Source organism: Sinocyclocheilus rhinocerous, unplaced genomic scaffold, assembly GCF_001515625.1.
Source record: "Sinocyclocheilus rhinocerous isolate Xijiao unplaced genomic scaffold, SAMN03320098_v1.1 scaffold899, whole genome shotgun sequence".
Lineage (NCBI taxonomy): Eukaryota > Metazoa > Chordata > Actinopteri > Cypriniformes > Cyprinidae > Sinocyclocheilus > Sinocyclocheilus rhinocerous.
Window position 1 is genome coordinate 97,584 of NW_015653460.1, and position 14,117 is coordinate 111,700.

Below are 14,117 nucleotides of genomic sequence, written 5' to 3' on the forward strand. Positions count from 1 at the left end.
CAATACTTATTTAATCAAATCTTAGCCTTTAATAATCACATATAGGCTATATCATGATTCCTGTTTTTCCATCCCCAAATTTAAGACCCCTTAAAATTATAATTTAAAATATCATGACCTTAAATTTTAAAGGACCCACATTCATTCACACACATGCTCCTAAATTTTTATCTATTTTTTTAGCCCTGCCATGGATGGATTGTTCACGATAAGATCAATAGAATGCATTTAGAAAATAGATAGAGTGAATTTTAATTTCAAAGCTAAAAAGGCTAAAACAATAATGTATAATAAAAATGCAACTCTATTACAAAAAAACATGAAAGATTTTAGACTCAATAAATGAAAATCTGAATATTTTGTTTAGGTGATCTCTTCAGGTATTTGCCCTGGTATCCTAAAACTAGTCTGCTCCAGCGTGCTCCTCGGTGTAGCCATGTGATAACTGCATCTAACTCCGTCCCTGTCGCCGCTCCTGTGCAAAAAATGAAAAAAGTCTTCCTGTCCCGACCGTTCGTGGCCTGACGCAGAGGGCCACACTGGTCTGCCAGCCGATCGGCAACAGAAGAGCATCTTACACAACTCCTCCCTGATCTGACGGTTGAGCAGGCCGTAAAAAAACGGGTTTACTGCGAACGTTGAATACGCCAGCCATGTCACCGGTCCCTCAGCTTCTTCAGAGGTACTATGGGAGAATCCCAGCGACAAATGCAGTTGGAAAGCAACGTAAGGCAGCCAGCAGAGCAGAAACTGACCCACAATGATGGCCAAAGTTAGAGCCGCTTTCCCTCCAACCAGCGTTCTCCTTTTCCTGCGAGGGACTTGATTTCTGCGGACGCTCGTGCTGGTGGTGATGATCGTTGTCTGGCTGTTGACGGAATCAGACCGACACTTCGGATGAGAGGTCGCCATCGTCCAGCTCGGGATGGGCCCTCTTTCCCGGGCAGCCGTATGGGCGACTTTATAGACATTTCCATAGACGGCGATAATAATAGCAGCTGGAACGCAAAAGCAAACAGTGCAGAATAAAATAGCGAATACTCTCCGGTGTCCACTGTGGCTCCAATGGAGAGAGCAATGGGTGGCGGCAATGGAGCTTCTACTTCCATAACTGGGCCACCCAAAGACGGTAGCAAGTCCTAGCAAAGTAGATGCCACCCAGACGAATCCCATCACAGCTGCGGATAACCAAGGATTCATTTTAGCCTCGTACCTCATGGGATGCACGATGTAGACGTAGCGTTCGATGCTAATCACAGTAACGGTAAAGATAGAGGCAGATATGAGAAAGGCATTGAGGAAAATGTACAACCTGCATTCAAGTACAGAAAAGACGATGCCGGCGAAAAAGGGCGAGCCACAGACGATGCCGAGTGGCATCAGCAGAGCGGCGCATAGCAAATCCACGATGCAGAGGTGACACACCAAACTGAACTTGCGGAGATGTGGCACTTTCACCACTACAGCAAGCACTCTGCTATTGGCCAAGAGCGCGATTGCATTAAGAGTCACCATGACCACAAGGCCCGACATGTCTCGTAAACGCGATTGCGGGTTGGACATGCTCCCTAACTGCATGCTGGGAGCCAGATGCATAGGGTGGCCATGACTCAATGTCTCATTAAGTTCAGTTTCGTTATGCTGTGCTGGCGGATGTAATCCAGATGCCTCCATTGTTTACAGTGTGGTTCACCAAACACAAAGTAGAAACGCAGGCTTCTCCATCTTTCACCCGTCAGGAATGGGGACTCATTGTCTGGAGGTCAAAGGGCAGCACTGTTGAATACATGAAATGATACACAAAAATTTGTATAACTACAGTACAGATGAACACATGCACAAGAGCACGTTGCCAAATTGAAAGGTGCATTAAAGGATTAGTTCCTTTCCAGAGTAAAATTTCCAGATAATTTACTCACCCACATGTCATCCAAGATATTAATGTCTTTCTTTCTTCAGTCGAAAAGGAATAAGACCCTTATTCCTCGGCTGGGATCGTGTAGAGCCCTTTGAAGCTGCACTGAAACTGCAATTTGGACCTTCAACCCACTGATCCCCATTGAAGTCCACTATATGGGGAAAAACCCTAGAATGTTTTTTCTTAAAAACCGTAATTTCTTTTCGACTGAAGAAAGACAGGCATGAACATCTTGTATGACATGGAGGTGAGTAAATTATCAGGACATTTTTATTCTGGAAGTGAACTAATCCTTTAAGCATTTTTAGCTTATTTGCATGCTGTTGTATTTTTACTGTATTTACAGTTTTTTTTGGAGACCACATGCTTTTTTATTTGTATTAATTCATATCACATTTATATACTTTATTATAATATAAATAATGCTATAATTAGAAATTATTATAAAATAGTTAATTAAAAATACATACTCTATTAATAAAGTTAATAAAAAAATTAATGATTAAATTAAAATAAAAATTGCCTTTCCCTATATTCAGTTGCTTTACAGAGTGCTTTACCGAGACCATAATATATTAACTGAAAATGTCTTTCCTGAAACATTATTCTATTTTAAATATATATTATTTTAAAAATGGCAAGCTATGACAGTGTACAATATTTTTGTAATTAGTCCAAGTTTGGTTTTCAAAAAATGTTCAGGCCCTTAAAATGCAATACAATACTACAGCAGTACTATGGTATACTGTGTCAGATGGCACTGTATTTACATACATCAAATATGTCGGAAAAATACCATGGTATTACCATCATGCCAGTGTCCAAAAACATGATATAACCATTATAAAAGCACATTTTGTGAGGGCAGGTTTAAGTAACATTTCTAAATCAACAGGCTATTAGTGTAACATGTCCAGTGCATTGTTGTGATTGTTTTGTGGACATGTGTGGCTAAACATTGAGAAAGCAGGGAATTGCTTGATCAGTTCGAATAATTCATGGTGCTCTATTCATGGTGCTCGTGGTGCTCTAACCTTTTGAAGCGGAGTATAATGAGCTGACTTGTTTGGCTGCAGCTGTTGGGGTTTCTCTGGCATTAGAGTTAGCGTGAGCTCACTGTCACCTGCACAGCACTACAATGCATTCACGCCACAGACGTCACGATACACACATAATCACTCTCACACAGCCAAACACATCATCTCATTGATGTCATTTACTGGAGAGTCACTGTAAAGCCTAGAGAACTTCTGATAGCTATAAAAATGAACTCTTAAGGTGATGGGTGTAATTTAGCTGTGGGTAGGTAGGTAGGTAGGTATATATTTATATTTGAGCTTTGTATTTGTCAAAGATTCCAGAAAAATACATACCACAGTTTCCACAAAAAAAATATTAAACAGCACAACTGTTTTCAACATTGATAAAAATAGGAAATGTTTCTTGAGCAGCAAATCAGTGTATTAGAATGATTTCTGCAGGATTATGTGACACTGAAGACTGGAGTAATGATGCTGAAAATTCAGCTTTGCATCACAGAAATAAATTACATTTTAAAATATATTCATATAGAAAACAGTTCTTTTAAATTGTAATAATATTTCACATTTTTATCAAAAAAGTTGAGTCTAAGAGAATTCAAAAGGATTTAAAAAAAATTAACGAAGTACTTACGACCGCAGTAATTCAGTGTAAATTTTACTGTACAGTGTCTCGAATAATTCTGCAGTGTTGTTTAAAAAACTTTTGAAACTGGTCAGCCAAGATTTATTATGACCTCCACCATGTCATTTCTCAATGCCAATAATCCTAATCTCTAATCTTCTATAGTCACAGTTCATCAGCACATGTCCATAGGGGCTAGAAAATGAATGCGGAGTAATTTGGCCTGAAAATGCACAGAGGCTGTATTACATCACATCATTACTGCTGCACAGAACGTTCTAGCGTGTTTTAGGTTAATCAGTTTGTTTATTGGTAATGCCTTGACCTCACACTACCTCAATTTTCAGAGCAAAAAATAACTTCAGAGAAGGTTTCTCGGTGAAAAGTGGTTGAAAATTACGGCAAAGCAACAAATAACACCTCTAGAGGATGTTCAGAATGTTCTTTAAAGAACAAATGAATATACAACATAAAATAAGACAATAAAAAATCTCACCTGATGTTTGTCAACTAAGTCTGCACAAGCATCATTTCATGTTCCCAAGTCCAGGGTCTGTCCATCAGTCATGTGGAGTCAGTGAAGTTTATCCAGCGCTCACTCTGTCTGTGGTGTAGAGAGCTTAATGGAGTTGTTTGGCTCCACGGTTTTGCACTTAAGACAAGCGGAAGCCATTACAGAGGCAGATGTACATGATGTACAGATCAGTCCATTAGGAGACTCTACTGCAACATCTATAGACAGAGTAATTATACTGTGTCAGTTCCCCTCACTGAGGAGCCAGAGAGCTGCAGGTGAATACAACAACACAACAACAGGAGAGAGAGAGAGAGAGAGAGAGACATGCTCAAAACTATATGAGACAACCTGGAATAACCGTTTTATAAAAGAAATAAGCCCCGTGAAGCCGTGGTTTACAGTGAATTTATAACAGCTAAATTCGTGCCTAACAACACCCCTTAGCTGTTATAAATTCACTGTAAACCACGCTTTATTATTAGTAGTTGTAGGAGTAGTAGTGTACTTGTTAATGTACTTTGTTTTTACTGCATGTATATATAATATTTTATTTGATTTATAATATTGTTGTTATGCTTAATTATATGTTTTTATTACATGTTTGCAATATGTCTGTATTTTATTTCATTTATTTATATATTCATCATCATCATCATCATCATTATTAATTTCTTTATAATATTATTATTATTATTGGCAGTAGTATTAGTGTGTATATAATATTATAGTATGTACAGTAGTATAGTATGTGTGCATTTATTTTATGTATATATAATATAGTAGTAGTAGTATAGTAGTAGTAGTTTTATACTTTATGCATTTTTACTGCATTATTTTATCAATTTATAATAATAATAATAATAATTATTATTATTATTATACTTTGTGTTTTATTACATATTTGTATGTATGTGTATTTCATTTATAGTGCATTATTATTTATATTTTATTTGATTCATAATATATTGTTTATGCTTAATTATGTGATTTTATTACGTTTGTACATATGTCTGTTTCTATTTGATTTATTTATATATTTATCATCCTTATTATTATTAATTTCTTTATAATATATTATTATTATTGGAAGTAGTATTAGTGTGTGCATAATGTACAGTAGTAAAGTATTTGTGCATGTATTTTATGTATATTTAATGTAATAGTAGTAGTATAGTATTATTATTAATAGTAGTAGTTATTAGCATAATTAAGTACACAACTACTACTATATATTAATAATAATAACGACAACAGTAATAACAGTATTTATATTTTATTACATACAGTGGTGGCCAAATTATTAGAACACTAGTAATTTCAGCAGCTAAAAAATGGTTTTAAGTCAGTTATTTCTATCTTTTGCTGTAGTGTGTTAGTAGGAAATATCAGTTTACATTTCCAAACATTCATTTTGCCAATAATCCAATGAGGTTGTTATTCAGTGGTGATGGTGATGATGATGAGATCAGATCTCTGTGTGAAGCACTGGCTGTTGTCAGACTCCTTGTGCAAACAAAAATCTCAATATTATTATTATTATTATTATTGTTGTTGTTATATCAGTGTTAGTCCCACACTGTGTACAATCGCAGTACCTCAGTTGAAGCGGTCGATGTAATGTAACGTCTCTCCATTAATTTAGTTCAAACTTTGACCTGTGGAGGGCAGTAATACGCCCAGTAGCGTCTACACTGCCGGAAAGATATAAGAAGAAGAAGAAGAACGTCTCGCCATTACGCTGCGCTGTAGCGCAAACACACACGCAAACCATCAGAGAAGAAGAGCTACAGAAAGCATGTGTTTGTGACCATGTGAGTGGCAGTCAAGCAGCACTAAATTATCTTAAGCAATCCTGAATTATTTCATAAAACAATTAGTTTTATGCTGCATCATGTCGTCTTTCTTTATAAAGAAAAAGGTAATCTCTGCGGCTCCTAATAAAGGAGATTTAAAAAGAAAGGTACGTCTACATTTAGTTGTATAATTTTTTTATTCTCTTTTTAGCTTTCATAATGTTGTTTGATTAAAAAAAACGTATATCATTATTATTCTTTCGCATTTCAAGAGTAATGCAGATGATGGCAAAGGCCGATCAAAAAAGTTCAGTAAGCGAATGGATGAAGAAATATCGAGTGACTCAGAAAATGAAAGGTAAGTGATCTACTCTAACGTTAACTTAGTTTGTTATGCTGTGACTGAACGCGGATGTTATATTACTTTTCTTTAAAAAAAATCGCCGATGTCTTTCTTCTGCAGTGCTGATCCAAACAGAAAATTATTCATGCTTTTATATTAATACAGAAAGGAGCTGTTTTGTAATATTTTTACCAAATCAAACTCAAAAACATTTAAAATAACTTTCGAAGGACAGATAATGGTTTAAAACTAGTATATATATATATAACAGTATATTTGATTCATTGTAAACAAAAGGATACTTAAAATAAAAACTAACCATTACATAAGCTATTTTTAATTAACTTGCTCAAAATCTGTTGATTGTCGTTAAAACTGTTATTTTGGAAGATGTTATATAGTGCTACAGTGAGTGGATTTTTCATCAACTTATTTTAATAAGAGTTACAATGATCTCTCTTGTCTCATAATCACTTGGTTTTTCTTCATCTTCCTCAGCTGGAACAGAAAGGCAAACTGCAAAGACTGATAGCCAAAGAAGTGAGTGAAGTTTCCATTAGCTGCGGTGCATATACCACATCTTGATTTGCCACGGTTACTTCCTGTTTCTGACATCACCGTGACGTCTCCTCTAGCTCATAGCTCCAGACCCAGCAGAGATCAGGTTGTTGAGAGGACACAAACTACCTGTCACATGTCTCGTCATCACCCCAGATGAGAAATACATCTTCTCGGCAAGCAAAGACTGCTCCATCATCAAATGTGAGTCTGACAGGTCAACTTCGCTCTGCTTAATGTTATACGTTTTCAGGCATTTCAGCTTGTGTTGTACGGTATGAACTTGAGTCAGTGTGCTGCTAAATGAAAGATGATTATGATCTGCAGGGGAGGTGGAGAGCGGAAAGAAGGCGCAGAAGATCGCAGGAGGACGGAAGGGAACAGAAGCGCGTCATGTGGGACACACCGCTCACGTCCTGTGTATGGCCATATCATCTGATGCGAAATACCTGGTGAGAGCTGGAATTCATTGGGTCATATTATTTATCAGTTTTCTACCAATTAGTTTCGCTTGGTCCATAATTTGAGCCTTGGAATTAAATGGGCTGTATTTTGTGGCCATGTCCTAATATATTCATACCCAAGTGACCAATTTATTGAAATTAATTTAAATATGTTCGATCATTTCAATAAATGTTTAAGAATTTTTGAAACCAGTATTTTCGTATGTCGAAGGCATGTTTATTGTACGTAATTAATAAAGCAATTAGGACTTCAGCAAGGACACATTAAATTGATAATAAGTGACCGTAAAGACATTTATAATGTTACAAACGATTTCTATTTCAAATACATGCTGTTCTTTTGAACTTTCAATTTATTAAAGACTCCTGTAAAAAATATTTAGCAGCACAACTGTTTTCAACTGATAATTGATAAATAATAATAATAGTTTCTTGAGCAGAAAATCAGCATATTAGAATGATTTTTGAAGGATCATGTGACACCAAAGACTGAAAATTCATCTTTGTCATCAGAGGAATAAATTACATTGTAAAATATATTCAAATTAGTGCTGTCAAACGATTAATCGCATCCAAAATAAAAGTTTTAGTTTTTTTAATATGTTTGTGTACTGTTTTGCTAAATATATGCACCATAAAAGAACACACATACAGTATATATTTTGAAAATATTTACATGTGTATATATTTATATTCATATCATTTATATTATATATATATATATATATATCGTGCTGTCAATTAATCGCATCCAAAATAAAAGTTTTAGTTTTTTTAATATGTTTGTGTACTGTGTATATTTATTACGTATATATAAAAGAACACACATACAGTATATATTTTGAAAATATTTACATGTGTATATATTTATATTCATATAATTTATATTATATATAAATATATTTAAGAACACACATACAGTATATATTTTGAAAATATTTACATGTGTATATATTTATATTCATATCATTTATATTATATATATATATATATATATATATATGTTTACTATATAAACATTACATATTTTTCTTAAATGTATACATGCATGTGTTTGGATTGTAGTATATACATAATAAATATACACAGTACACACACATATATTATGTGAGCAAAAACTTTTATTTTGGATGCGATTAATCGTTTGACACCACTAATTCAAATAGAAAATATTAAAAAGTTATTACACGATAATACTGTTTTTACTATAATATAATATTTCATGTTACAGTTTGTCAACTAGTTAAAAACTCAAAGCTGGATGCAATTGAATGGGTGTTATTTTCTTTGTTTTATAGGCTAGTGGAGACATGAATAAACTCATCATGATCTGGGATCCGATGACATGTAAGCATCTGTACAAGTTTAAAGGACACAGAGATGCTGTATCTGTGAGTAGAACATCTCTAATATAGATTTAGATATTATATTGTGACTTTAGATGATGATCATTTTCTAAATGTTTGCTCACATTCGACTGAATTTGTCTGAACGCTTCGATGCTTCCTCCGCAGGGTTTGGCCTTTAGACGAGGAACTCACACCCTTTACAGCGCGTCACATGACCGCTCGATAAAAGTGTGGAGTGTGGACGAGAACGCTTATGTAGAAACCCTGTAGGTACATCAGCTCCTAAATAAAACAGGAGAATTGTACTCTCTCTTTATTCTCAGGTTTAATTTTTATGTTTATTTGTGTCTGTCCTCAGGTTCGGCCATCAGGACATGATCACCGGGTTGGACTGTTTGAGTCGAGAGAGATGTGTGACTGCAGGAGGACGAGACAGGACAGTCCGAGTGTGGAAAATTGCTGAAGAATCACAGCTTGTCTTTCATGGACACGAGTGAGTTTAAGTTTGTGGTCATGACCTTTCTTTAATTATGACCTCAAAATTTGGCCTGGTTAAGTGAACAGTTGAGACTTCATTTATTTTGTCAGTTTTAAGGATGCATTATCTTCACCTCCCTGCATGTAATGATGTTTTTGTCCATGTCTTCTGTCTGTCTGAAGGGGCTCCATTGATTGTATCCAGCTTATTAATGAAGAACACATGGTCACAGGTGGAGATGATGGGTAAGACTTTTTTCATTTAAAGGGATAGTTCACCCAAAAAGGAAAATTGTGTCATTAATTGCTCACCCTCATGTCGTTCCAAACCCGTAAGACCTCCGTTCATCTTCGGAACACAAATTAAGATATTTTTGATGAAATGTGTGAGCATTCTGACACTGTATAGACAGCAAGACAACTGGGGTCTCATTTATAAACGTTGTGTACGCACAAAATGGGCATAGAAATATGCGTACGCAATTTTCCATGCACATATCCGGATTTATAAGAAAAAAACTTGGCGTAAATATGTACGCACCGTGCGTGAGAGAGGAGTGAGAAATGAAATGAAGTAAACAACAATTTTAAACTCTGTTTTCATGTCAATACACACTTACATTAAAAATTCCACTCTCATTAATGGAGATAAACACTGAAATTAGGCTGCATAAAGTCATAACAAAATTATATGAATTTAGACATTTGTAGTGGATGCTCTTGACCTTTTGCTGTGGTATACTATGTTTATGACAGTGAGGAGTGCTATAGGTGCACAATAATTCATCTTTAAATTAAACTGCAGATCTCAAGTTATGAGAAAATATTTTAGCGAGAACAATGATGATGCATACTTACTTCCAAATTATGGCAGACACTGCTGGATTTGGTGGCCGAACGGTCCATTGTTCGGTTTGAATAGGACCAATGAGAATAACTTGCTATAAAACCACAGCTGCACGGAGATGTTAATGGCGTGTGATTTGTATTTACACACACACACACACACACACACTTTTAAGCAGGCTAATAAATAATTATTAAATACATTTTGAAGCAGAAATACTTAAAAACCTAGTGTACTTTTTATATTCTAATAAATTAATCATTATGCATGTAAATATCTCCTTGTATTCCATGAATTTTCATTGCACCCTTAACTTTTTTCTAATGTGCTCCTAATTTTATACATTTCATTTTCACATGTGCTCCTTGGGGAAAAAGTAAGCATCAAGCCCTACTTTAATGGATAAATGATTCCATTTCACTCATGCTTTGGTTTTGCACAGCTCTATATCTATTTGGACGGTTAATAAGAAGAAGCCGGTGAGCACAGTGAAGCAAGCCCACGGTAGCCATGGCAACACTGGTCTGGAGCAGCCCTACTGGGTGTCTTCTGTGGCGGCGCTGCACAACTCTGACATCGTGGCATCAGGTACACACACACACAACACACACACACACAACACCAGGTATCACTCACGGCCAACAAACCCACTGCACTTAAAACTACAACCACCCACAAACTCATTTGCCTTTTTGCCACACACACACACACGATTACCCGCAAGTGCAATATTACATTTCATAATCTGTCCTCATTCCACTTTGACCTTGTTCACAAAGCTCTCCGCCTTCTGCATTTCCATACGAGACTGCTCTCCAAACACCTGATTACCATCAACATCATTGTTGTCCCTCCCCAGGCTCCCATAATTCAGCGGTGCAGCTGTGGAAGTGTGGGCAGGGATTCAGAGGCCTGGAGCCGCTCTTCAGCGTCCCTATGGTGAGCAGTACACATCCATACAGCTCTGTTAGACTGTTTATTAACGGTCCATTGTTCGGTTTGAATAGGACCAATGAGAATAACTTGCTATAAAACCACAGCTGCACGGAGATGTTAATGGCGTGTGAAGGAATCTCAAATATATTATGAAAAATACCACTGTATTTGAAGGATACAACTTAAAGAAAACAGTAAGATTTACACGTTTCCTTTTTAAAATACTTTGTCAGTGATGCGCCGAGTCAGACAGTCGTATTTACACTGCAATAAATATAGGCCTATCTGTTTCCACTAAAAATAGCTAAAAGATGTTCACCTTATCAGCAAAACTGCATAAATTTAATTTGATTTGATTTAAAACAATTGAAATACTATTTTGGCCAGTGGAAATAAATGAGATCAAATCTATTCTAAAATATTTATCTGAGAACTATTTTAAACAGTTTTTTTATGGATGTTTTGATATATTTATTCTTAAACATACGGTTACTGGATGATTTTTAGCAATAAAAATTGTGTATGCAATAAATGCCATTTTATAGTCCGTATCTCATATTTCCTTAATGTCTTGTACCTTTGACCATAGACATAATAAATATATATATTTATTTATTTTATGTATTATTTATTATGTCTGTGCTTTTGATGGTGTTGAACATGGTGTCACATGGATGGGAATATGCATGGAAATGATATGCAGATGAGGTTATGCATAGTAAAACTAGGTGTTGCAAGCTCCATATATGGTTATTTCAGGGAGGAGTCGGGGTGGAGATGCACGTATGCACAATCTTCCCCTGACTGGGATTTATATACGGATTTTTGCGCAGGTTCTGGCGTACGCCTGGTTTTATAAATCTGAAAACTTTTGTGCGTACGCAAAATCTAGATTTTGTGCATACGTACACTTTTAGGATGAAATCTACGGAGAGTTTTCAAGGCCCAGAAAGGTAGTAAGGACATTGTTAAAATAGTTCAAATGACATCAGTGTTTCAACCTTAATTTTATAAAGCTACGAGAATACTTTTTGTGCGCAGAGAAAAGAATATATATATATATATATATATATATATATAAATCAATAAATTGCAAACCAAATAAACACAAAAGAAAAACCAACAACAAAGCTCTTCAGCGTCCCTATGGTGAGCAGTACACATCCATACAGCTCTGTTAGACTGTTTATTGCCCATCTGCTATTGAATCACGTCCTATTGTGTGTGTGGATAAAGCCACGTACTTCATCTGGAGAGGATGAATAATGTATCAGTTCATAATACCACTATTTTTCACAACTGCACAATGTCCACAGTGATGATGTGCCTGTCTCTTACAGTAAGTGTACTTGCAGTATAATCAATGCTAATAAGCTTGTTTTATTTCTCTTTTAGACTGGATTTGTCAACAGTCTGAAGTTCTCAAACTCTGGGAAGTTTCTTGTGGCGGGAGTTGGACAGGAGCACAGGTGAAGTATTTTTAAGCGATGGGAAGTAGTAATTTTGCAATTAGCTGCATCTGATGATTGACAGAAATTGTCATTTTATATAGTGTCATTTACAAAATCGAATAATTATTTTGTAATAACAATAGTAAATGCACATCAAATATTCTTTAGTAAATTGGAAGTTTTGGTCATTATTTAAGTGTTTATTTATATATATTATAACAGCCATTGGTATTTAAATATTAGTGATTATCAATTGTATTGGCCATTAAAAAATTTCTTCACAATGTTGAGTTTGTTCTTTAGTTTTATTTTGCTGTTATATTAATAATGATTCTGTGTTCAGCTAACAATCACTAAATAAAGATATTCAAATGTAGATCCTTTTTTTGTCGTCCAAGTGCACCTTTGAATTAATTTTTTATTTATGAATATTATTAATATATTATAACGTTAATATTAATATTTCATTTTTTACTCTTTAACTTTTTATATTCAATTGTTACTACCACTAGATGGCACAAATGTGAAGTGAATTGGTTCTTGCACAGCATTTACACATTTCATCATGTTGACATTAAGTTCAGTGTATCTTTTTTTTCATCTTTTTCAGATTGGGCCGATGGTGGAGAATAAAGGAAGCTAGGAATGGAATATATATCATTCCTCTTAAAAGACAAGCTCAAGAGCAAGAAGTTGTCCAGTAATGTGGTTTCATCTAGGACTTGAATTTGATATCAGAAAACTATTGGTTGCTTTGGACTTTGGATTTTTTTCTTTCTTTTGTTAATATGTCAGAACATGATGTAAAAGAGGAGCTTTTGATTAAATGTCTATGGAGTTCATCTGTTTTGCTGCTCGTTATGTCCAGAGCTCTATATACAAGCTCAAATTGGTTATTAGTGGGATAGTCCTTACATTTTTAACTTGAATGAAATGCATTTATTGATTAATCTGTGAGCCAAATGAAGACTTCAGTTATTTTTTTAAGAAATCATTTATTTACATATATTACAAGTATAACACTGACCGGTTCACCAAAGTTCACATTAAAACATTTGTATCGTTACCTACTTTTTTCAAAACTGACCACTAAGAAATTAATGCAAGTTCAAAAATGGGAAATACAGAATATAGTTAGTTTTTTTCCATCTTGCAATGACAACTAAACTATTCCATGAGGACCAAACATGAGACTTTTTACCACAACACTAAAAGGACGACAAACTCATCTCCAAATGAAATTGGACTATCACCAAACTAAAACGAGAAATTGTTTACAGTCTCCCATTTACTGAGAATGCAGCATCTAAAATCACATACCCTGGGGTACATAAAAATTTTTAATATATTTTGTGCAAGTCTCATTGGTGCCGAAGGTCCTGTGGTTGCAGTAAATCACGAGACTTAAACATTCGAATATCATGCTTTCCCCAACAACAACTCGTTGAATTCCAACAAAATGCAGTTATAAAGACTGAGAACTCAAAAGTCTACTGTTAACATTACTTAAGACTAGTCAATATCTTTTGTAGTGTACATAAATCAGGGACGCATAATGCCAAGTCTAGTTTCAGCATCATGTTTTCTCAAAATAGCTTCCATTCCTGTTGTCAAGTGGCTTTAAATATACTAGACTAGCACATGGATTTATAATCACATTTACAATGGTCCTTGTTCTTCCCAAGCTCTTGGTCATAAGGAAAAGCTTTATTGTGTAATTGAAAGACAAAGACATGCTTGGTCGAGATAGGTGACCGCAGGATCATTTGGGACATCTTTTTTTTTTTTTTTTAGATTTC

General features: G+C 35.1%; 2 protein-coding genes across 3 annotated transcripts; one reads left to right on the top strand and one right to left on the bottom strand.

The window, feature by feature from the left end:
• Positions 1–363: 363 nt before the first annotated feature.
• Positions 364–4,338, bottom strand: LOC107715786 (probable G-protein coupled receptor). Of its 2 annotated transcripts, none has more exons than XM_016521979.1 (2): positions 4,080–4,338; positions 364–1,776 (listed from the first exon to the last, which is right to left on the bottom strand). In XM_016521979.1, exon 2 carries the CDS (start codon positions 1,672–1,674, stop codon positions 364–366), a length of 1,311 nt encoding a protein of 436 aa, XP_016377465.1. In that variant the 5' UTR covers positions 1,675–1,776; positions 4,080–4,338. The 2 variants fall into 2 exon arrangements, with proteins under 2 accessions (XP_016377465.1, XP_016377466.1); XM_016521980.1 differs by lacking the exon at positions 4,080–4,338 and adding an exon at positions 1,920–1,953.
• Positions 4,339–5,829: 1,491 nt separating this feature from the next.
• On the top strand, positions 5,830–13,129 carry LOC107715763 (U3 small nucleolar RNA-interacting protein 2-like). Its single transcript, XM_016521956.1, has 14 exons — positions 5,830–6,060; positions 6,166–6,251; positions 6,357–6,383; positions 6,725–6,776; positions 6,872–6,998; positions 7,122–7,246; positions 8,557–8,649; positions 8,773–8,873; positions 8,966–9,100; positions 9,268–9,330; positions 10,374–10,519; positions 10,791–10,870; positions 12,263–12,336; positions 12,929–13,129. Exons 1-14 carry the CDS (start codon positions 5,992–5,994, stop codon positions 13,020–13,022), a joined length of 1,272 nt encoding a protein of 423 aa, XP_016377442.1. The 5' UTR covers positions 5,830–5,991; the 3' UTR covers positions 13,023–13,129.
• Positions 13,130–14,117: the final 988 nt, after the last annotated feature.